Genomic DNA, 24,347 nt, shown 5'->3' with positions numbered 1-24,347 from the left:
TGCTTTTCTGTATTAAACACACCATAACAATGTTGGAGTAATTAATCATACCTTAGTGTCTTTTTCACTGCAAGTTTTCAACTTATAATTGACAACATTCATTTTGCTGGATCGAGAATTAATAAAATGTCTTCAAAGACTTTTTGGACTTTTTTTCACACGGTATCTCAACCTTTGAGCTTGAATCCAAAACTACAGTGGCTTGTTGGATTTGATTGCAAAATGTAAAAGCATTGTTTCTCCTTTAGGGCAACAGTGTGACTTGTTTTTATGAAAGATTCTATTTTGAAGGATAACAATCTTTCCAGTATGACACAACATGCACTACAAATTGTTGAGTTATCCACTCTTTGCCACTCTGAATTATCACATCATCACCTGAAACTAAATTGATTCAGAGAATATAGACATGTCACTTCAACACATTCTGCCAACAGCCAAAAACTGAAAGTGTAAAAATCCAAAACGCTCCCCTACCTTCTAGCTTCATGCCGACGGTGAGGCACTTCTGGAAGCGGCAGTATGGGCAGCGTTTTCTCTGGGTCTTGTCAATCTGGCAGCTCTGGTTCTCTATACATGTGTAACGCTTGTTGTTCTGGACGGTGCGCTTGAAGAAGCCCTGCAGAGAGAACCAATTAAGATGTCAACCTGCTTGACCCCTGCAATGCGATGGTAATTGGCCCATTCACACTCCCAGACAGATGGAGAGGGACAGGCCTAATGGATACTCTCTCTCTCTCTCTCTCTCTCTCTCTCTCTCTCTCTCTCTCTCTGCTGACACACACACACACACACACACACACACACACACACACACACACATTTGACAGTCATTTAGGTCATACTCCACCACCTCATACGATACACTACAGACACACAGGGACACAATACAACGTGAATGCACGTGAATGCACATATCTTACAAATTACTAAGTTGATTTCTTAAACCTTATGAATTAGATTTTTTTCAGTGTTTTCACTGGAATTACAACTATTTTATGAAGAATGTAAGTTATAATTTGGTTCCTGTCAAAACTACTTCACTATTCTCAATATTGTCTGTTCACATAAAAACGTATCTTTTTTTTTCAACTCCCCATTTAATTATTTAAAAAATATGTGAAGAAGTCCAAAAAAATCCAATAAATTATATCCATAATTCACAGTTCCGGGATTACAGAGATTCATACCTGCAACATGGAATTTATTATCGGCAGCAGCAGCAAAAATCAAACGAAGGGAAGATGATATTAACGTATTCTAGATCCATAACCTAGGAGGAGAATCCTTAAACCTGCTCTTTAAAATAAAATAAAAATAAAAAAGAACGAGCTGCTGTCAATAGTGAATATCTCACCAAACAGAAATTTAATTGACAATCTGCATTGCCTGATCTGTCAAAAAAAAAAAAAAAAAAAAAAAAAAAAACTGCACCCGGTTTTGGATTATTGACTTTTCAGTGCCGAAAAAAAAAAAAAAAAATCCATCCTTCAGAGAAAACTTTCTCTCCAATTTTCCATTTAGCACACAGCTTGTGCTATAAATATCTGCACCAAACTGAATTCAAACAAGCCTTAAAACCACGCAATGTCATGTGAGATGGAGAGCACAACTTCCATTAACAATGAGCAACAGTACGGATGACTGCACGCGCACACACACACACACACAGACACACACACACACACACACACACACACACACACACACACACACACACACACACACACACACACACCTTTAGGAGCCTTCACACACTGACAATCTCTTCAATCTGCAATAAAGAAGATACATCCTACAAATGTATAATTGTCTGCTATTAAGTACTGAAAGTCAGCAATGCAAACAATACCTAAGCAGTAGCATGTGGGGATCCCTGACCTTGATATTTCATCATAAAAACACTGCACTGACTCTGCACAACAACAGCGACTTGGAAATGCCTTTAACTACGTGCATGCCGGCATTGACCAACAAAAAGGACAGAGAAATATACTTCAGTTGAGAACTCTGGGCAAAGTCTTCCGTACGCTCAATAAAGGAAACTCATATCAATACCGGCTCACTTAATTTATAATTATTTCTGTTTCCTTTTGCAGAGACTATATTGTTTTATAGTGTATGTGATGCTTCTGACCTCTGTGCTCTCTGTACAGTGGAAACAATAATAGCCTTTTGGAATTATAATGTGATTCTGCTTTTCTGTCTTTGCTGCTATGCTGTCCTATCGTGTTAAATAATTTTGCTGCTGGTTTCTGAACACAGTTAATAGTTAACTAAGACTGTGCATGCGTATGAAAAACAGAAGGTACGTATGTACTTTGGTCTGTGTCTGAGGAGTGTGAACGTGAATTTGAGGAGGAATCTTTACATTTCTGTGGCTTGTCCTTTGTTTCTGTCTGAGCGTATCTATGAGCTATCCAGCACAAAACTGGCAACCAAACTAAAGTTGCAAAAACTTGACCCTGATAGTGAGCATGTGTCGAATTCACAGCTGCGTTTTGAGGGATAAAGAGTAGAGGAAGAGGAGGGGGGCAGGATAAAAGAACGTGATACAGGCTAGTTTATACTTTATGTCTCAAAAAAGAAACAGATAAAATCTTATATAAACTTCTGAAATACTTTTCCTTCTGGTACATTACAGCCAAACCTAAAATGGTTATAATTTAATTTCAACAGCAAATATTTTTTTATTCAACTGCTGTCTTTATGCAGGTTTGCTTTGGAGGAACGTCTGGAGCACGTAGCAAAAGCTTCTGCACCGTTTGGTACACTGAATGTCAAAATGAACCTGTTAGATGTCAGCAGACTGATGTATCAGTGCTTCCCTGATGGTCATACTTTCACTGCACAGACTACCTTTCAGAGACAATCAATAACAGGCTCCAAGTGCTTACCAATATGATTAACGTTTTAACGGGGATATACTGCACTCCATGTAACACCTCTGCATCTATATTGCGTATGTGCTCACACACAGAGAAACACACACACCACCGGTGTTTCGAGAGAACAGGAAAAAAAAAAAAGTGTGGACAGACTGGATAACCAACACATGTCAGTGCTGAGGCTGAAAAGCAGCAGAGATGCCACTGACGTCTCTCTTCAAGCAAATGCTTAGCATTTCAAGGTCATAATATGGGATAAAATCTATAACATCTGCTTTGAATAATGACCACATAGGCAAAAAATGTGCACTGCCACATCAACACTGTAAACTGCAATTTTACACCGAATAGTGTTAACACAGAGACGTTTGTCTCTCGCTTAATTCTGTGTCGACAGCTTTACTGAACCAAAGGCAAAGGCTGATAGATAAGTGTGAAGGAGAACAGACGAAAGTAGCAGAACGGGACAAATAAGTTGTTGAGAGAGATCAAATTTGTCTGTAACGGTTTGCTTCAGAGCCCTCATTATTAACCTGTCAATGGAAACATTTCATGGCCTGACAGATCTTAATGAACTTGTGATGAGAGTTTCAGACAGTGAGGCTCAAGCTTCAACAAACAGAGACATTACTATTGTGTACTTTACTTCTTTGGGTTTAATCCCCCGACTTCCTCCTGACTGCTAGTTACATAAATTACACAAAAAGGCCAGTCCATGCATTTGAATATTACTTTTTTTTTGAAGGGGGGGGGGGGGGGGGGGGGGGGTCCTACTCTTTGGAAAATCCTCTGACACACAGGAAGAGTTTGTTAGATCAACTGTCACAACAATATGTCTGACCCTTTGCCTCTTTACTGTTGGCTTTCCTGTAATGTTACTGGTGAGGAACTTTGCTCTACACTTGTTACTTAGAAGTGTCCCTTTTGATGCAGAGCATGCAGAAAATGCTCCAGAAAAAAAAAGTGCATTGCTACAGATGGGTTGAAAAAGTGAATGCATGTCCTGTTGGAGATCTGCACTTCTGCAACAAAATCTCTGTGAATTTCTCAAAATTTAGTAAATTTAGTACAACAAAATCATTCATATAAACCATAATAAATTTCTCATGTCTGAGGAAACGTAGTCCTCTCCTTCTCTTAAATCAGAAACACTTGTGGAACTACAAATCATGACACCCTGTCAAACCATCACTTAATTCAATCAGGGGCCAATAATGAGCCTGCAACTAAGGCAGCTTGTGACAGAGGAGTACAGCTGAACGCTACACAGTGAGATATTCTTTCCATATTCTCACCAACCTTGCAACTTTCGCAGGTCAGCAGTCCGTAGTGATATCCTGAAACCTTGTCTCCGCACACGGGACACATCTCGTCCAGGTCTTCATCGTAGGAGTAGTCCATCATTTTTAACTGGGGGGCTGCAAAGAGCAGGCGGACACACACAGAGAAGTCTCTTTTAGTGCTGTGCAATCTCTCTCTCTCTCTCTCTCTCTCTCTCTCTCTCTCTCTCTCTCTCTCTCTCTCTCTCTCTCTCTCTCAAAAGTCTGCTTCCATCCATTAGAATGAACCACGGTTAACCACGCGTTGCAACCGAGTGGCCTTTCTCAAACTTCTTTCAAGATTTGCAGAGGTTTAATTTGAGTGTGTGAAGACGATGATTTGTCAATTTCTGTAGAGGAATTAAAAAGCGTTTAGTTCCCCGTTTCACTGCCCTCTCTTCCTCAACATTCGTCGCAGACTGAAGCCCCCCAAAAAATAAATAAATAAATAAATAAAAAACAGCTCTTGAAAGTGAGCTTCATAAATATGCATGTATCTAAGTCGTGAAATCGCTGGGGGAAATGGAGAGATATTAGACTTAAGGATTGGAGAAGAAAAAATGTTACCGCCCACAGACAAATGAAGACACACAGAAGCCCTTATCTCTGCTGGCGCCTAGAAAAAAAAAGCGCACACACAAAACCAACTCCAACACTTTTTGCCTCTCTGAGAAACACCCACAATTCTAAAGACAAATACATTTATTGGCTTTCAATGCAGTGATTATTTATGTGATGCCCTGCATGTGCCGTGTCGTCAATTTTACAAGCGCCACTATGACATAATTTTTCTAGATTCCTAATAAGTTTCAATCAATATTTACAAAGGACCATAAATTTTAGCAATAGCAAAAATATTAAAATAATGCAGCATGAAATTGTTCCAGAAATGCATGAAATGTCTTCATCTATGTGTATAATTTACCTTCCTGAATTGGACTCGATACAATGACAACAAATATTTTACAGGTTTGTTGCAGGTTAACTTGTGTTTGTAATGCTGAGCGTGGCAGCAATAAGCCAACAGTCAGCATGACATTTATAACACTTACAAAAGCATTTATAGCCCTAATCACAAGAGGTTCAAACAGAAGAAAAAAAACCCCTCAGTGAATGTGGCTGTAAAAATGAAAATATTTAGTGGCCTTCGCGTGCAGAGCTGGTCACCTCCACAAAAAGAAAAAAAAAAACTGTCCTTTTTTTATTATTTTTTTTTTAATCAGGCACGATTTCCAGCTTGTTGGGGCTTTGTCCTGTTGGGATCTGCGCTGCATATTCCTGCTGAAGCAACAAGTTCCACCGAGCTTCTTTTCCCCCACTGAAGCTCAAAGTGAATTTCCTAAATTTTCCTGTGCGCGTATTCGCACAAACGGGAGGACGTGTAGGGCCTGTGGACACGGCGCACGGCAGCTTTTGACACATTTAATTAAAAAGCAAACATTGTAGAGGCGGTTGCGAATGGTGTTGAGCTCAAAAGAGGAATTGCCAGTAATTGCTGTTGATGTAAGGCTGCTGATAAGTTATCATGTAAGAAATGTATTTCTCTTTCAAGTTTCATCCACGCATTTACTGCTGTAAAATTTTCTCTTTGACTGTTTTTTAAGTTTATATTGGGAAAAAAAATTTGACATTTAAATTCTAATATATAGACCTACCTGCACCACAGAAAGCAAAAGTGTTCTGATGTGCATTAATGTGCAGGTATTGAGCAGCCTGTCACCGTTGTTTTACTGTGTACTTACAAGGCGTGCGCGCGTCACATTGCTGAAGAAGAAGCAGAAAAACATCGGTCACGTACCTCTCTCACCTGCTCACCTCTTGATTAAGCAATATCCCAACACAAATTTATATTTTAAAAAAAGCGCAGTGATGACTTCGAAAAATAAATCTCTGCTTAGTCGGACGTGTCGGGTTTTTTGTTGTTTTTTTTTTAGCCTACAGTAAAGTGTAGATAACGGGTTTTCTCAAAAGCCACTCCTAACGTGACTATGTGTTATCAGTGTCCCATAAACCTGGATCGGGCTAATTGATTGCCGGGTTATATTGCTGTGGAATGACATGCGTGGAATACGGGGGAGAGGGGTGGGGGTGGGGGTTGGGTGGGGGTAAGGGTGGAGGGGGGAGTGGGGGTTACACGAGTTTATCCTGGCACGGGAGTCAGACCTTAAAATCCACTCTTCTTAATCTGCTGTCCTCTTTGCAGAATAAAGATAGAGATTTAAAGATAAATATTCTATTTAAAGATATATATAAATTTTAAAAAATAAGGTCACGTCTAAAATCAGACAAAAGGTCGAAAGAGTGGAAGTAGGGATTTTTGCTGAATCCACGCGTATTTAAAATTAATAATTTTGCACCCTACAAAGTATTTATTGTATTTTCTCCACTCTTAGAGTGAAGGGGGAAATATTCAGTTTATCAAACCAAGCACTACAAATGAAATCACTGCATCCTTATTTTCTTGTTTTTTTTATTACTTTTAAATGTGTAACAACAAAACAAAACTGTAAAACAGAAATGTGAGCATTGTGCTAAAATGTCAAATAGGTTACATTAAGTTCTTACATAATTTCTAATTATTCAAAATTCCACAATCATATATTTTTTTTACTGGAATAAGCATGCTTCATAAATTAAAGTTTGTATGTTGGAGTCCATGGCTGAATCTCAAAATCAAACTTCTGCTCTGCAAGTTTGGCTTCCTGGTATATTCGCAACAGTCGTAAACACTTTTATAGGCACATGATCATGATTAGATCCGCTATATTTATTAATATGTTGACAAGTATTGCAAAAACAAAGAGAATTATAAAGTAAAATCTACGGAACACCTGTCTCACTTTTTACGCGCCAGTCGCCAGTGTAACAATCGCATTGCGAGTGACAGCTGTGTATAATAACTGTTTGATCACTGGTCAAGCCAAAGAAAAATATAACCCAATTATGACACGCTACTTTTTCTCACCTCTCACAAAATTAAATAAAAAAAAAAAAAATCTGGACGGCAACAACGCGGAGATTAAGCGAACCCAACAGAAGAATATTTGAAAAGGTAGTAGGAGTGTTTTTAAGAAATACTGCAAAGAAGAATTAAATACACGCCAAATCATTTAATGTAATCCCAAAAGGTGACGGTCAGCGGCTGTTTTCACAATGTTTGCAGAAAGGCAATAGGCGCGAGTTCTGAAGTTTTCGTGGGTTAGACTTTCAGCCCGAGACGCTCCGTAAAGTCACCAAAGTGCAAAGCGAGGAATCCGTCTCCGGCAACCACATGAATGACAGCTCTTACCTTGCATGTTCCTTGGCATGTGCCCCTGTTCCCCATACGATCGAGAGAGTCCCAGGGATTCAGTCTCGACTTTAGGCAGCATGTCAGCTCTGCCGGCCTGAGCTGGAGACTCCGCACCGCACGGCGGGACACCTGGGCGCGAGAGGCAGCGGTTCGCACAACCACACCACGGAGTGTCCTAAATATCTGCGCTCTCTATTTCTGACTGCTCGTCCCTCAGTGTGTTCCGATTATCGTACCATGTTCGGTAGATCAAGCCTGAAACGAGCGACTGACGCCGGGTTGCATTGTCGATGTGTCAGCTTAAGTCAACTTCACCGGCTGATTTGATATTTGCTTTTTTGGCATTTGCGCAAGAACTTGGCAATAACAGAAACACACACACAAACGCACGCACACACAAACACACACGCACACGAATGAGTCCTTCGATAGTTTGAAAGCAGTTGCGCTCTGAGTTAGGGATTCACTTTCAACTTAATAGAGATCACTACACAAAGTCCAGGTCAAAAAGACGATGGTTCATCGTTTCCAAAAGCCTTAAAAGCGCGTCACCCATTAACGCCAAACTGTCAAAGTAACTTTCAGCCTGGAGCGGAGAGGCACGCGCTGCCGGGGCTGCACTCTCCTATGCGTAAAGTCGGATTCAGTGTGTCTGTCGGACCGTGTGGAGATGTGGAGACCTCTCCTCCTCGCGGCTTTGTTTACTCCACTCTCTCCAATCCGGGGCGCATGCGGTCGACTGACATCATCCCTCTGCCATCCAATCAGGTGAGGAGACCGGGGAACATCACCTCAAACCCTCCAGTTCCATCTCTCTCCAACATCTCAGCTGTTAAATCCCGTTAATGATGGGCTTTAAAAGCGGAGGGAGAACAAGAATATCAAGAGAGGTGATGCAACTGTATGGGAGAGCAGACTCCCCATGAGCGCGCGGAGTGCCAAGGCAGAGCGCAAGGTATGTGGCAGCCTATAGCAGCATATGAAGGCACACGTGCGCAGGTTCACATGCCCTCCACGATGATATTTTTATTTATTTATTATTTATTTACTTACTTACTTAGACAAAAGTGTTTATCCTTATGCATAATTGCATACATTCTACGGCGTTATTTGCGTCATGCAGTGTAGATTTAATGGTTGCAGTTTTTTTTTTATGTCAGACAGCTTGAATTTAGGACAAGTTCATTTTCAAATTCTTTCTTTCTTTCTTAATTCAAAATGCAAGTGAAGGACTGAAGAATTCGAAATCACGCCCCACAAAACAAATTAAGAAAAAAAAATCAAGCTGCTGCGCATTAATAGTTTTTTTTTTCTTTTGGATGATTTGTTCAGGTTTTCTTTTTTTCTTTTTTTCGTTTTGGAGAAACGTGAGCAGCACCCGCCTCCGGCTTTAAATGGCCTTTACTTTCGGATCTAATCACCCTTCCCCCCTTACGCAATAAATTATGCTTTTGAATTATTATCAGTAATTGGTTGAGCAGGGATCAATTAGTGATCTGACGTCAGAGTGTCGGGCCAATTTGCCAGTTCATGAAGCACACAAAGACACGCACAATAACAAAAAAGAAGGGAAAAAAAGAAAAGAAAAGGAAAAAAAGAAAGACCCTAACATGCCACGCTCGGCCCAAAACATACAACAAAGGGGCACCTTTTTAAAGTTCACACAGCTGCATCGTATTCACAGACAGAAAAGCCTCCAGACACCCCTGCAGGGCTTGCAGAGGGCGCGCTCCAAACATACAAGCTCTGACGTCCATATGTTAAAATTAACTTGAAAAGGATTATTGTTAATTACACACCATACGTTATCAACATAAAATCACGGTATAGGAATGACGGAAGAAAGAACTCTCTCCTCATAGTGTATTGTTAATTCTAATATTAAGAGATCAATAACTGAATAGAATTTAATGTGGAAAATTCAAAACGTATTTGAATTTATTTTTAAGAGTGAGTGAGAACACTATGCGCTTTAAAAGAAGAAAAAAAACCCGTTGCATTTCTAAAGCAGAACAAATAATGTCATGCCATGCAGGTATTCAAAACTTGGCAAAGTGTGACTGCTGCAAAGCGAATGGTTTAACTGATCAGACACAGACTCTGACCCTGTTGAGCTGTTGATTTTACTTCACCGCTTTTATGGTCACAACAAGCATCATTTTATTTTATTGTTATTGTTTTAACTCAATATAAAAAAGAAATTGAATTTATGGTAAGAGTTGAGTGCCTCATCCTGCAAATACACCAACATCAGCTGCAGCTGTTAAATCGCAATACAAACTGAGCACAGACACCTGTGCAGACACACTTTTAATGTCAACCCCTCTTTTGTTGAATTTTTGTCTTCTTTAACACAGTAACATGAGTGTTTGTTGACATGAAAGCACTCATTATACAGGCCTTCTTGTCTTACTGACATATCCTTTAAAAATAGGTACAGTATATTAGATGCAATTATATGCTTTCTTTTTTTCCTCATATTCTTCAAATACCATTTTAATAAAAAGAATAAATAAAAATAAACCACCCTGTCATCTTTGTAGGATGGCATGTAGACCAGTTCAGGTCCTCTGCCAGAGGCCTGGGGGTTTGAGGTTCCTGTTCAGTGTCTTAGCGGTTCTGAGGACTGCACTCTTCTGGACTAGTTCCAGCGATCTACCAGTCTCTCTCCTGCAGTTTGTGGGTCACCTCCCCGAGTGATCCTGCTACTACCGTGACCATGCCACTTTTAACCCTCCACAGCTGCTCCAGCTGTTCCTTCAGCCCTTGGTGCTTCTCAGCATGTTTATTTTGCAAAGTACCTGAAATAGGCCAATGTTTCATAAGTGATCGGTGTCAGTTTTAGAGACACAGATTCTCTCTTTGTAGCATTTGTTGATCAGCAGACCAACAGTACAGCCATCAGAAGCTGAGATTATATCCTTTACGCTGGCCTGGGATTCAATGACGCCATGGCAGCAGTGGTATCGGTAGAGTTAAAATATGACAGCATAAATGAAGGGAACTGTGGTGGTGAGTTGTTGGAGAGAGGGGATGCAGGTTAAGTTATAAAATGACACAGAGAGTGATAAGGCCTCCTCTGGCCAGATATGTCTGCTGGAATGATTAACTTTGAGAGAGAGAGAGAGAGAGAGAGAGAGAGAGAGAGAGAGAGAGAGAGAGAGAGAGAGAGAGAGAGAGTTGTATGATGAAAGGTAATAAGGAAGACAGAGGCACAAAGGAAGCAGGGGAGCATAAAGTCAGGTCAAAAAGTTTAAACACAATCCACACAGACACCAAGATTTGCTACTTACAAAGACAAACTTTATGGAACTCCGAAGACTGAGGAGAAACTGGCCAATTACATAAGAGGTCGCCAAACTTATTGTTTCTAAGCCTGTTGCAGGTTGGAGGGGTAAATATGACCTCAAATGACAGGAAAAGTCATGTCAACAGCACAACTCAAACTTTGGACTAATGCAGCCAAGGTGCACGTTTGGATTTGTCTGATTGGCACGCACACACATGCACGTGCACACGCACGCACTCACACTCACACTCACACACACACACACACACACACACACACACACACACACACTGCTAATCATAACGGTGTCTAGTGATTAAAGATTAAAGACTATGTGTTAGATTTTTAAATGCATGTTGATCTTACGAATGTGTATTTGTTTACTTGAATATTTGGTGAGTACACCAAATTTATCTGTTTGCACGGAAGACCTGGTGTGTGTGTGTGTGTGTGTGTATGTGTGTGTGTGTGTGTGTGTGTGTGTGTGTTCGTGCGTGCATGCGTGTGATTCAGAAGTGTGTCAGTGTGTGTGTTGTGCTCATAAATGACTGTATGTACTGATCAAATAACAATGGCCTTGGAATAGTAGAGCAACACACACTAACATCATTAAATTATAATCAAAAAACATTTGCTATTCATAACCAGGAAACCACCCCACCACCCACTCACACACACAGAAACACACACGCACACACACACACACACACACACACACACACACACACACACACACACACCCTCGCATGCACCTCTCTCCACAATCTGCCACTGTTTTCTGTGTTGAAGTGTAATGTAAACAGTCATTAGCTCTAAAAATACTACAGGACCGAGAGAATAGAGCAACAACTCATAAAACAAAACAAAGAAGGTGGCGGTGTGGCATAAACATAGACCGGCTGATGCAAACAAAACTCAAGTGATGAAAATATCAGAGGTGTTTTTGCTGTCTTTTCAACTGATTTTAAAAAGTGGAAAGTGAGAAATGACTCCCTCTAAATTTTAATTAAATTTTTTTTTTTTTGTCTTATACAACAGCAGTGACATTTACTGCAGTTTAGAAGTGCATTATGTGACATTCTAAATTCAGATTTACACAAAGCATTTGTAGTTTTTTAATGTTCGACACCTGTCTGATTTGTCATGTCAGTTTAATGTTCAGTGTTTTTTGTTCTGTTTGGCTGCTTTGTTCTTTGGTCTACACTGCCGTATTAGGAAAAATGTCAGGATGTTCACAAGTGCTTCTTCATATAATCAGCAGAGTACAATGAGTTTATCAGAGCGTTTCTGAAAAAGGTTAAAAAGAAGTCAGCCAATCTGGTCAGACAACTTTACTGTGGATTTCTGTTCCTCTTAATTTCCTGTTAGTTAATAATTGATAATGGTTCCCAAAAGTCACAGTTGTCTTAGGTGAACCGTTAATCGACCTTATTGAAGAAAAACCCTTTGTACCTTTTTGAAGCAAACCTCAGAGACAACATAAACATAAATAAAGAGTCATATTGGTATTAAGTGAGCAGCTTTACTGATATTGAAAAGCAATGTTTGATATGGCATTTGATTTGAACTTCATGGCAAACTTGCGTTGAATTGTGGTTGCAAAATGTGTATCTTTGGTTCGACTTTCCCTTCTGCCCTCAGGTCAACGCTGTTACCTTCTGGTCTTTAGGTTTGAGGATGTCAACAGTGAGTGGAATATTGGAGAAAACCAAGTCTGTCAACATCATGTGTTGACATTTGGGCTTTGGAGATAAACCTCACATAAGATCAAACAGCTCTTTTGACTGGAGAAAGGAGTGTGCACTGAGTGTGAGCATGTTTGCCCATGTAGGCGCATCAATGTCTGTGCAAAGATGTTACAAAGTTGCATGTTTGCTGTTGACAATGTGAGGAAGAGGGGCGCTGACATTGTCTGTGGGGCTTAGTTATCTCCTCTTCAAATGACTGGTAAAACACAAAGTGAGCAGGAGGACAGACAAACACCTTTGAAGGTTTCTAATCCAAGCACACAGCAACGATTTAATGCATTTTGAATTTCGAATATGCACACTCAAGACAATGTGCTAACATTCTGATTTGGATTGGGCGTCAACATGAAGAAGAAAAGTGATTTGTGTGAGCTAAAGTAAAAGTATGGCTCTTGATGCCCATCAGCTCTTCCATCCTTTTCAGAAATTGCTGACCCACTTCAAAATTGAAACGCTGTTATCCCCGCAAATGACATAAAAATTGTCTGACAATTACAAAAATAAAAAATAAAAAAAAATCACAGAGTAAGTAAAGGATATCTGGTCCAAAATGACTTGGACTTGGAAATGTGGGATTGTCACTAAATCAAAAACTTGTTGTCCTTGTAGTTGACGACACATTGCAGCAGAAAACAACATTGGTGTTACTCTCGTCAGTAAAGAACAGCTAAGCAAGGCTGCAGTTTATCTGAATATACCAAAACTGAACATCAGGAATCCAGAAAACAGACAAGTCTCAACTTCTGCTGCCATTTTGATGCATATTGTAGGAGCTCAAAAGCTTGGATCCAGTCTGTCCTTTATCAGGAAATGGTAAAACAGCATACCTCAGCATTGTTGGTGGCTTGTCTGCTCATGACCTTATGGTCAACCTCTTGGATCTTTCCACAACAAAGCAACAATTTCATTACACCCTCAACAGATCTTTGAAGGACGTGTTGGATGTATTGAAAACCGTGACTTGTTTCACAGATGTTGTGCAGACAAACCCGGCTGTGACTCTGCAGATTTTACACATGGTGCTGTGTGATGCCTTTATGCTGTAATAATCCAGATATGATAGTTCAAAATACCTTCCTCTGGCTTCTATATGTCATTTTACATTTTCTGCATTACTTTACCAGTGAAAAATAAAGTGGATCATTTTTTAATGCTACTGAGCCGTAAGGCGTGTCCAAATTTACCCTCTAAAATAGAATAGTCTTGTTTTCACAGAATCGTGCAGTGGTCAAAGTGGAAGGGGCAAAATATATTTACACTCCTCAGCAAAGCCAAAGAGACAATAAACGTCTCTACATAAACACCACGTTTAGAAGGGAAGGTAACTCTATACTCTGCCGGAGGAAGTGAGAGGTTCTTATGGTTGAAAATAGTTCAGATAGCTCTTTAAGGCAGCCTACCAATTATCTCTTGTTGTTTCATTTGGTACTTCTTTGACAATTATGGATTATTTTCCATAGCCTGAAGTTAGAATGAAAATGGAGAGAACTTGTCCTCATATGAATATAACAGGGCACAAAGGAGATGTTCCAGTGTGTGATAAATAATGTGAGTCATAGTCATCTGAAAGATTAAGAAAATGGAACAATGGAAAATGGACAGAATGAAAGAAGATGATGTACGTCAAGCCAAATGTCCCACTAACATCCCTGACAGGAGAAAGGGAAGAACCAGATGGAGAGTTGTGCACAAAGGAAGAACAAAATAAATAGGAGTGCATTTTTTATATTGGTGTGTGGATTGGAACAGGTGTTTTGGGGGTGCACTGTCTGAACAAATGAGTAAAGCTTTAACATTTATTTCTATATACACACATCGCATGTGTATATTATATCTGTCATCTATATTAGATCTCATTCTTACAATGTTTGTGTGTAGATATGTGTTTTGTGTGTATTTTGAACTTCTCTGAAATAAATCGACTGATGCGGTATGATCAAGCTGAAAACCACTGACGGCTTCATTCTTGTCATAAAAGGAAATTCTTACTGAATTGAGTGAGCTGATCATTGACTGGGTTGTAAATAAACTCCAGAGGTCGTGGGGTGGGGTGGGGGGTGGGGGGCGTGCATTCATTCACTCACAGAGTTCAGCATCCTGACAGCCTTGGTGGTGAACCGGTATAGTCTGGTGGACTGGGCCCAGGGGCTTCGGTACCTTTCTCCTGAAGGGAGAAAACTAAAAAAGGATTGGGAGGTGTCATTTGCAATACCCACGGCTCGGCAGGTGTTGAGGGAGGCAGAGGGGCACCAATAATGATGATAGAACAATTGTTTTAGTTGAAACTGCAATAAAGAACACAGAGAACATGCTCACAACCCAGAACTTTACCTCCTGATTGATTCTGATGTTCTTGTGATGCTCTGCTGCTGTCAGCAGCTGCAGATTGCGGCAGTGTGTAGTGCTAATGTGTGGTGTGAAGACAGTGGTTATAAGTGACAATGACCGTCTGTAAAATTTCTCATTTTCTGATCTAAGACTGCAGAGTTTAATCCACAATTGGAGAATTGCAATAATTGCTATCCTATTGTGTTAGATGAGAAAAATCACACCATGTGCACTGTTTCTCTCCACTACTCTTTAAATTAATTGTTTTAAACATTCTATCAAAATCTGTATTGCGATTTGGTCTCAAAATTCAAAAAAGAAAAAGTATTGCTGGAAAAGGTATTCCCAATACCCAGGGATTTTCTTAATTCTTTGCCCTCAGAAGCTCTCTGTTGCCCCCAGGGGAGGCCCAGCCCACACTTTAAAAACCACTGCTATCGAAGCTGAAGAAGACAGGAGGTACTTACCACCAAAACCCTTGTGAAAACCTTTTGCTTTTGAATGTCTCGCTTTAAGTTGCATTATTTATAGTGCAAGAAGATAGTGGAATTAAGGAATTAAAGTCTAAGTGATTTAATCTGGAATATGGCATGGGTTTGAGGGGAGAGTGTGAGAAAGGCACACATACAGTTAACCATAATATAAACAATATGCCCGGAGAATGTCCAGGAATAAGCTGTGGTAGCTGTGAGTCACACAAGCTAAACACTTCTCCATCCGTACACATGCATGCACAGACACAAGGATAATAATTAATCTACCAGCTCTTTGGTTCTTGTCCAAGTTCTTCTTTAGGAAGAGAGTCATAATTGTTATGTCCTCTATCAGACTGCTGCAACGCTCCTCTCATCTTTACATCTTTCCACTGGTCTTTTTAGTGTGAGCTATGAAAATATCTTCAGAGTCAATCAATTTGAACAGTAACATCGAGCCAGTCTCTGAAATGTGAATCTGAAAAATATGGAAATAAAAGAAAATTCTCGAAACACAAAACAAATACAAGATACTGTGGCCCATTTCACAATGTGTCCTGCTGTGAAAAGAATGTAAACTGTGAGAACAGACTGTCGAGTCTTGTTAAAGACCATATGTTTCCCTTAATTTGTGTAGTGGTACTTCAATTACCCCACATGCACTCAGATATATTTTTACATGGACACTCTGTAAACCAAAATAACACATGCTGTTGAATCACATGCATCCTCCTTCCTTCTCGCTTGTCTTTTTTTTTCTTGCTCTTTAAACACGCAAACATGCAAACGCACAGAATGACTGCTAGATCCATTAGCAGGTCATGTAACAGTCATTGTTCATTACTTCCTATAGGCCTCTATTTTCTTCAGCCAGTGGGAGAAACAATAGTTCTTGTCAACACCGTCTGATGTTCAGCCTCCAGAACAAAACAAACCATAGGGTGATCTCTTAATAATGTGATTGTAGAGATGTGAAATTCTCAGGTGGAGGTTCCCTAGTGCGAATGCAAAAAAAAAATGCAACTGTAAGTTTGGCTTCATGTATGATTTTTTTTTTTTTTTTTTTTTTTTTAATTGTCTGGGGATTTTATATTTCTTGTGAAAATGAACAGCTTTGTACAAAATAAAAAAAGAAGAAGCTATGTGTGATTTTTTTATTCTTATGGCAGTTTTATCATTGACAATATTGCAGATTTTATTTGTCTTTCCTTTTCTGTGTTCTTATGCATCCATGGATATCCTCAACCAACTTGAAGATATGTCCAAACACTTGTGAAATAATATCACAGCAGGACAACAATGTGAGGCATGGACATGATGCTACATGTGAAAGACAATTTTTTCCCCCCCCTTCACTTTCTTATTGACAATTAAAGCTTAATTTGCTATATTTTTCAACATGTTTAATGCTCTAAAATCATTGTGTTTTTGAGGTAATTAGCTAAAATGTAATAGCTCATTTGTTTTAATTTTTGGATCCTAAAACCTGAATGCAATAAACTTAAACAATACTCTTCAGTTGACTATGACAGTCTGATTATAATTAAAATCCTGTCACACTCTGTTCATTTACATGGAACTTTTTATTCCTCTATGAATCCGAATAAAGCCTAATTCCGCTCTAAAATGACCATGTAAACGACCATGAAAACTTTTTTCAGTTTTAAGTTTAAATCCGACTAGACCAGCAAGTTTATTCTCCTTGGGAAGTGGAATCATATGCTAATGAGGCGCAACTTCATTCAGGTCTTTTTGCACATGCTCAGTTGTGATGATGCGATTTTCCAGGATGGCGGCCGGCTGTCCGCGTTTTGACTTGTATGGAGATGATTTTTTTAAAGGCAGTTTTAGAAGAATTGGATGTAATGAAACGAGCGGATCGACAGACACTTAAGAACGCGGACATTTTCAAAGCTGTAGCGTCAAAGTTAGTCGAGAAAGAAAGATAACAAAAATGCTGTTTACTTCCTGGAGACGTCAGTACATCATGGCCGCCCCCGTCCAATCAGAACGCTTCACAGACCCCAACATGAGAGAGTTTTTAGTATTTGTTTTTCCTTGTAAACACGAAGTTCCTATATATAATTCTGAATAACTTTATTCAGAATAAACCAATTATGAATTAAAAATAATTACAACCACACTCAATTACAAAGTAACTTTTTCGGGTTATTGGCCAAATTAATGAAGGAGGCCTGGTCTCTGTTGACTTTACTTCTACCAGCATGACTGATAGATTTCTGGAGCCAGTGTGGGGCGTATTCCCCTTAAACTGTGTTCGGTCAAGATGCCGTTAATGTCTGTTAAATACACAATGAACAGATTCCGCCATTTCTAACTGGAATAAAGCTATATTGTTATCATTTTTCTAGATTGAAACACAGAGTTGTCTGTAGATTGTCTCTCACCAAGTGACAAAAAAACAAAAAAAAAACAAAACAATAAAAACACTTAGTAATGGAACTGACATGACGGTTGTAGCTGAGGCTGAGAGAGCAGTAAAAATAGGCCTGAATCAAAATACTTTCATTATTCTAGAGGAACATTATCTGTTGTGCAGGTGTGAAAAGGATAACAAAGAATAAAAAATGAAATAAAACAAAACACCTTCTTTCTATGCACAATATACACTCTAATTGATTATGTAACACTCAGTTAAACACAACATGACATGCAGAGTTGGTTCAGTTTTGTTAAGTGGGCACTGTTGAATGACAGTAAAGTCAGCCTAACAACTTCACTGCTGAGGTGTTATTTAACCTGACCTAACCCATTCCTGCCATTATTGCATTTCATTGACTTATAAAAGTTCAAAATAAAGTACGACAGTTCGAGAGCAAAACTTTGGACAGGGCTTTTGCGGATTCAAAAGACAAACAAAGAAAGTGTTTTCTGTCAGACAATGCAAATCACAAACCACAAAGCAAACCTGTACAGTGTAAATTAAAAAAAGAAGAAGACTCATCCTGATTGAAAGACAAATTAAAAAAAAAAAAAACATGCGGCACTGGAAAGTAATTAAAAAAACCTTAAAACTGGCACTGTAGACAAAGCCATATTCAACAAGAGCATGTTCTTTCAAAAGAATTGAACTGCTTGGGATTTATGTCATACCTAAGTATGGTCTCAGAAACAAATCTGAGAATCTACTGAAAAGTATAAACCAGGGTTTTTCAATTATCACATATTTTAGAAGTATATGTCAACACACTATATATGATTCTTTCAATTGTATGATTACTCCCAGTCATCAGATGTTTATGACCATGTAAACAGACTCAGTGTGTGCCTCATGCAAAAACAACTGAAACAGAGTAAGTAAATGTGTCTTAAATTTTAAAACAAAGTAACTTGGGCTGTTCGAGCTATTTTCTGGCACTTACACCGTATGTGAGAAATGACAAGTTGCTAATGATACTGAAGAACAGTGCAGTTTTACAGCACAACTAAACATTGCTGTTATTATACTACTGACATTTTGCATTTACTAAGTGTGATAAGGTAGATGTGCATATTACAAGTGCATAATTTAATGTGGATGAGTCTGGGTTTGGGGAAAGTTTCACTGTTCACGTCACAGAGGATCAGTTGATGATGAGAGACTCCAGTTAACAGGACAGTGAACCAATTCAAAGAACCATGATGTGATTCGATAGACTTTCACGCCACAAGGATAGATTTACCTTCAGCATCTTACAGAGTAATAAATCAGACACCAAACAAAATCAATTCACGAAGCAAGACTGCACTCAGAGACAATCATCACTTCTTTTGAAGCAAACGCTTTGTTATTTTAGTTTATTATTTTGGCACTTATTTCAAATCAAATGTCTAATTTATACTGTAAATAAACACTTCGCTTGAAACAGTTGATTATGAGCAATGCCATCCCCGTTCCTCCCTGAATCTGGTCCGCAGATCCTTCTGACTAATCCATAACCAGCCGAAGGACCAGGTTTTATTTCAGGCCAGGACTTCTCTCTGTAGGCTTTCTATGTTTTCCATGTGCCTTTGTGGGTTGTATCCGAGCGCTCCTGCTTCCTCTGACAGTTGAATGGTTCGATTAAACCCAGTTCAGAGTTTAGTGCCTGAACATGAAAAATGACACTGTAGTTCAAATATTAAATATTCCATTCTATTTACTCTAAAATGTTAAAATATTGACAAGATAAAATGAAGAAATGCACCATTATTTTGGGATAAATTCAAAGCACACAGAAACATGAAATAATATGCATAGTAAATAATACTTTTTATATAAATATCAATTAAAAGAAAGCAAAAATTCAAAAAATAATTTTAAACCTTTTTTCTACGTGTTAAACAGTTTAATACTTGAATGTAAAAAGGTCTTTGTGTAACGGCTGGTTCTCTTGAAGTTCGTATCCTAACTTCTGCCTGTGACAGTGTTTATTTGGTTTGCTATCGTATGAAGCTGTGTATCTGGGACTGTCTGTTCTATGAATTTTGCCCATTGTCAGTTGTGAGAGGCTCCACTCTCCAAAATTGTACTTTGTACACAGAAGGTGCTGAAAACTGATGGATGAATAGACTAAAGGTTGCAACAGCAAACCATTAAAAATAGATAAATTAAAAACTCAATTAGATTTTTGTTCGTTCATCCTGGTTGTTTTACATTTGTTGGTTTCCAAAATAGAGCATGCAAATGTGGTGACCTTCATTAGTTTTATTTTTTTTTTCAGGGAATACATCATTCTTTTCTACATTTGCACTGAAAAGTAGTTCTCTGAAGTGACTCTATGTAGATGATTAGTGAGTGACGTTATAGGTTCCACCTTGTCCCTGGTTCAAACATGTACTTAAAGAATAATGTTCTCCACTCTTCATTTAACTATGGAAAAGATTTTCTGACCCTAAAATGCTTCTGAATTTTCAATCAGCATTGTCAGAGTGACATCGCCTTCCAGTAACAACAAACTGAGGCTGAACTGTATACAAGAATTACAAACATCCACAATGTGTTTGAAAGAAACTCTCTGAAAAATAAAGGAGGGCTCCAATTATGAGTTCATCTAAAACAAATGGCTGCAATTCTTTGTTTTTACTGCTGCCTTTCATTAAAGCAAGAATGCATCTCGTTTTGAAATATAAGTTTAACTCATTCATTTAATGTTTTTAAATGTTTCGATGTTTTCTGTTTATTCTATCTCATTGTTCTTGCCAACTGTTGTGTTTGTTAATGCACGTTGTATTGCATTGTTGGTGAAATGTGCTATATGAGTAACTCTGCCTCCCACTAAATTGCCACTCAGTTCACATTACAATGGACGATAAATGAAGAAAAACAGAATCACATAATTATTAATGAATCTTTGGGCAAATTTTCCCATCGATAACAAACCTCAGTGGACACTTTAAATACAGCAAGTACCAAAAGAGGAACAGTCCCAGCCAACAGGTGACTGCATGGTCATGTATGAGAAAAACAACAGAAATACAAACACCTGAATGAATAAAATCTCCTCAGTGTTCACTCTGCTGTTTACCTAGGTGAGTCCTGGGTCAGTGTGTGCTTTGTTGACTACTTTATTTCTCTACCTCAGACAGGCTCACACTTAAGATGACCCCCAGGGTCAGTGTGCGGTTGGCTGTAACAGTCTGGATAGCTGGATAGCTTTTACTCCATTTGCCTGTATTGTGTATTCACATTCACAAATAATAGTTGCTGGTCGACTAGTGCTTGTGGTCGTGAAGCGGTCACTTGTAACAGACACATAGTATCCCCTCTGGCTGACCCTTGGCCATTAACACACACACAGACACGCGCAACCACACACACACACACACACACACACACACACACACACACACACACACACACACACACTTTCTCATACAGCTGTACTCTATAGGCCATTCCTTTTTTCTTCTATCCAGCTGGTGTCCATTCCACAAACTCACCATGCCATTCAACACTGTGCTAATGACACAGAACAGCTACCAGGCCATCAAAGAAATACACACCTTCATCTTTTGCCAGAATGCATAACATTAAGATGTCCATTGACGTTTACATTTTATACAATTGGTGAAAGTCTCAACCTCAAATTACCGGTTCAATCAATGAGAGCTGATGTAAAAGGATTTGATTCAAGCATTATGGGCTTATGAAGCATATTTCCTGACATACTATGATCAAATATGTAAAATAAAGTGCTTAATATGTGCTTTAAAGGCTTCTATGACAAAACAGTCCAATTGTATTAACCGTCCTTTGCTCATCTACCCTTTGTTCACCTGAATCCTGCATGTAACAATTATAAATGTGATTTTGAAATAATGTTACAACAATCAAAATGGCAAATATCGTCTTCTTCTTGGGAAGTGAACATTTCTTAACTCCTATCAGTGGTCTAGTTTAAAGGTCCAACAACTCTAATCAATGTGTCATTATTCAATTAGTGCAACTATTGTGCTGTGTCATTTGGAGAATAGCTAATAAAGCTAAATTGCAGCACAGAGATCCATAAACTAAGGCAGATGGAGCGACTGAGCGAGCTGCTTTATGGGTGTGGGGGCGGGTATTGTTCCCCCATGATAAAGTCCTGCTGCAGCTCACTATGTACACGTTTACTTACCTCCCTGTGACGGTATAAGTTTTGGTGACATGTTTCTGTGTGTGTGTTTGCTTACTCCTAAGTGACAGGCTGAGAAAAGTGGGTGACACGCAGGTCACGTGTTCATTAGAGCATTGTGTTTACGTTTGTGTGCTGCTATGTGTATAAGGACCTAATGGAGGGTAAATACAGAGATCCTAACCATTAACTGCGGTATAATGTTTGGCCATGGGAATGAATACTCGGAGACATTATCCATAGAGTGTTCCTGTCTTTGACTGTTGGAATTTATTTATTTAATTCATTTATGCATGTTCTTGTGTTAGTTCTTTCTCCCTTTCAGCAGATTTCACGAAGCATGATATTGAGAGGAAGACGGAACCTGCCCTTCAACCCCAATCAACCGCTGATGCACTCATCGCATATAGTATACAAACATACTGGATTTCTTGCACACTGAATATGTGTACATGTTACTCAACATATAAGGAAAGAAAAAATGGAAAAATATCAAAAATCATCAGTACGATATAGCAGTAGATAATAATTTTAGCCTCCATCGAAAAAAACAAAGAAGTGAAATTTAACTTAAAACACGGTGAAATGATTTTAAATGGAGATTTTGAGAAACTGAAAATCATCAATTTGCATCAAAAGTAAATTTTTTAAAAATGAATTTTTTAAAGTGTCGAAATAAGTGCACTTAATCTATAGTTGAGTTAAGTGAGTATGAGTTTGCATGTAGGTCAGTTGTATGTTTGAATAGCATAAACGACAGTCCGTATTGAAAACATAAAAGCCACATTTTTTATTTATGTATTTATTATTTTTACTTTGGTCATAGTGAACCCACAACTGATTTAAACAGAAAAGGGACCTTTTTTGAGGCTCAGATCACTCGATCAGTGTAATCAGCAGCAGTCACAATGTATTTTCTCTTATCCTTAACCACGTCTCTGAAAGCTTCATGAGTACGAGACAGTGAGAGAACTGCATGAGGTGAAAAATGTTAACTTTCCTAAACCAATGCAGTCATTTTACAGTGGTAATAAATGGAGAGAGGATTTTGGCAAGTAAGTTCTTTGACAGAAGTTTGGAATGTAGGAGAGTTGAGACCCTGGATTGAGTCCCTTCTGCACTGAAATCATTCAGTCATACGAGCAGTCAGTCATTCAGCGAGCTGGTGAGATGGGTGTTTCTTTGTCCTTGACCAGATAACCAGCTAACCAGATTGTATTTTTGGGAAATTACCAGACAGATATTGGTCCAGGGTTAGACCGCCAGTCAGTCAAGTGGTTAGTAGTTCAGCTGCTGCCAACTATTTTACCATTTAGTTGACTAATTGTACATGTTCTGAACTACTGAGCTGGCATGCTGGGTTGGCTGATTTCTAAAGCAGTAAAGAAGTGTGTGTGTGTGTGTGTGTGTGTGTGGGGTGCAGCCTCAGAATGAAAGGAGACACGGAGGTACATTTCACAGCATATATGTACAGTTGAGACTCTGCATGTGTGTAGTTTGTTGTGGACCACCCATAGGCCTAATGCTTCTCAGGGTGAGGCCTGGACCTCAATAAATTACAGTGCCCCTATGCAGTGGTTTTGTGGCAAGTTTGGGGGGGGGCGGGGGGGTTGGGGGGTGGGGGGGCGTGTAGCCGGGTTCGTTACACCTGTGAACTCCGTCACTGCAAACCTCAAGCCAGCTCCCGGACTTGGAGCGGTAGAGCAGTAGATATGTCGGCTAGGGTAAAAATGACTCCAGCTTCAGCCGAATAGGCTCGAGGGAGAAATCTCACACATATGGTTCATATACTTTGTCCAAAAGTGAGAAAACTTCAAGAGGAAAACCCCAGACATGTTTTACGGAATGAGAAAATTCTTGCTTTCCAGCTGGATGTGGAAGTGCGAGCAATTTTCTGAGAAATGCGGACAAAGTCCCCTGTTGGGGAGATATATAGGCGCTGCCCTTTACTGGGACCCCAGCAGATATAAATGACGCTTCTCATCTCCCCGGCAGTGGGTCTCCGTGTGTTACTGAGGGTTTGAGCCGTTTTACCTCGTGCTGACGCTGATAAATCTGTCACCTGGTGGAATCCGTCTCCGGGCCCACAGTCGGAGGGAACAAATTGTGGCTTTGGGCTGGAGAGGGGCGAGGAGAGGGAGGAGGAAGAGGAAAGGATGGGAGGACGGAGAAAAAGAGACTAAAAAAAAGGAGAGAGAGAAGTGACCTGTCAGCCCAACCCATTTATCATTTGGACAAAATGGTCGCCTTCCTCTTTTTCCGCTGACCAGCCAAAACATCCTGTGGTAAGCAAGTTTTAAGGTGACGTTTAAGTACGCATCATCATTTTTTCCCCCCTTTCTTGATAAGAGTTTTAGAATTAATCAATTTAGGGAAAAAAAATTGGATGTTTTCTTTCTGGGAAAAAACAAACA

The 24,347-nt window shown here is 39.3% G+C and overlaps 1 protein-coding gene across 1 annotated transcript in view; it reads right to left on the bottom strand.

Annotated features, from left to right (window-relative positions):
• nr5a2 (nuclear receptor subfamily 5, group A, member 2) overlaps positions 1 to 8,141 on the bottom strand; it is a 72,854-nt gene extending 64,713 nt beyond the window's left edge. Inside the window, exons 1-3 of the mRNA XM_030083466.1 lie at positions 7,497 to 8,141; positions 4,188 to 4,306; positions 478 to 619 (exon numbers count right to left, since the gene is read on the bottom strand). Coding sequence (XP_029939326.1) covers positions 478 to 619; positions 4,188 to 4,306; positions 7,497 to 7,578 — 343 coding nt within the window. The 5' untranslated portion in view covers positions 7,579 to 8,141. The remainder of the gene's footprint in view (positions 1 to 477; positions 620 to 4,187; positions 4,307 to 7,496) is intronic.
• Positions 8,142 to 24,347: the final 16,206 nt, after the last annotated feature.

The sequence above is a fragment of the Salarias fasciatus genome, chromosome 23 (genome assembly GCF_902148845.1).
Source record: "Salarias fasciatus chromosome 23, fSalaFa1.1, whole genome shotgun sequence".
NCBI lineage: Eukaryota > Metazoa > Chordata > Actinopteri > Blenniiformes > Blenniidae > Salarias > Salarias fasciatus.
The sequence above is the reverse complement of the archived record's forward strand: the minus strand, read 5'-3'. Positions and strand labels throughout refer to the sequence as shown.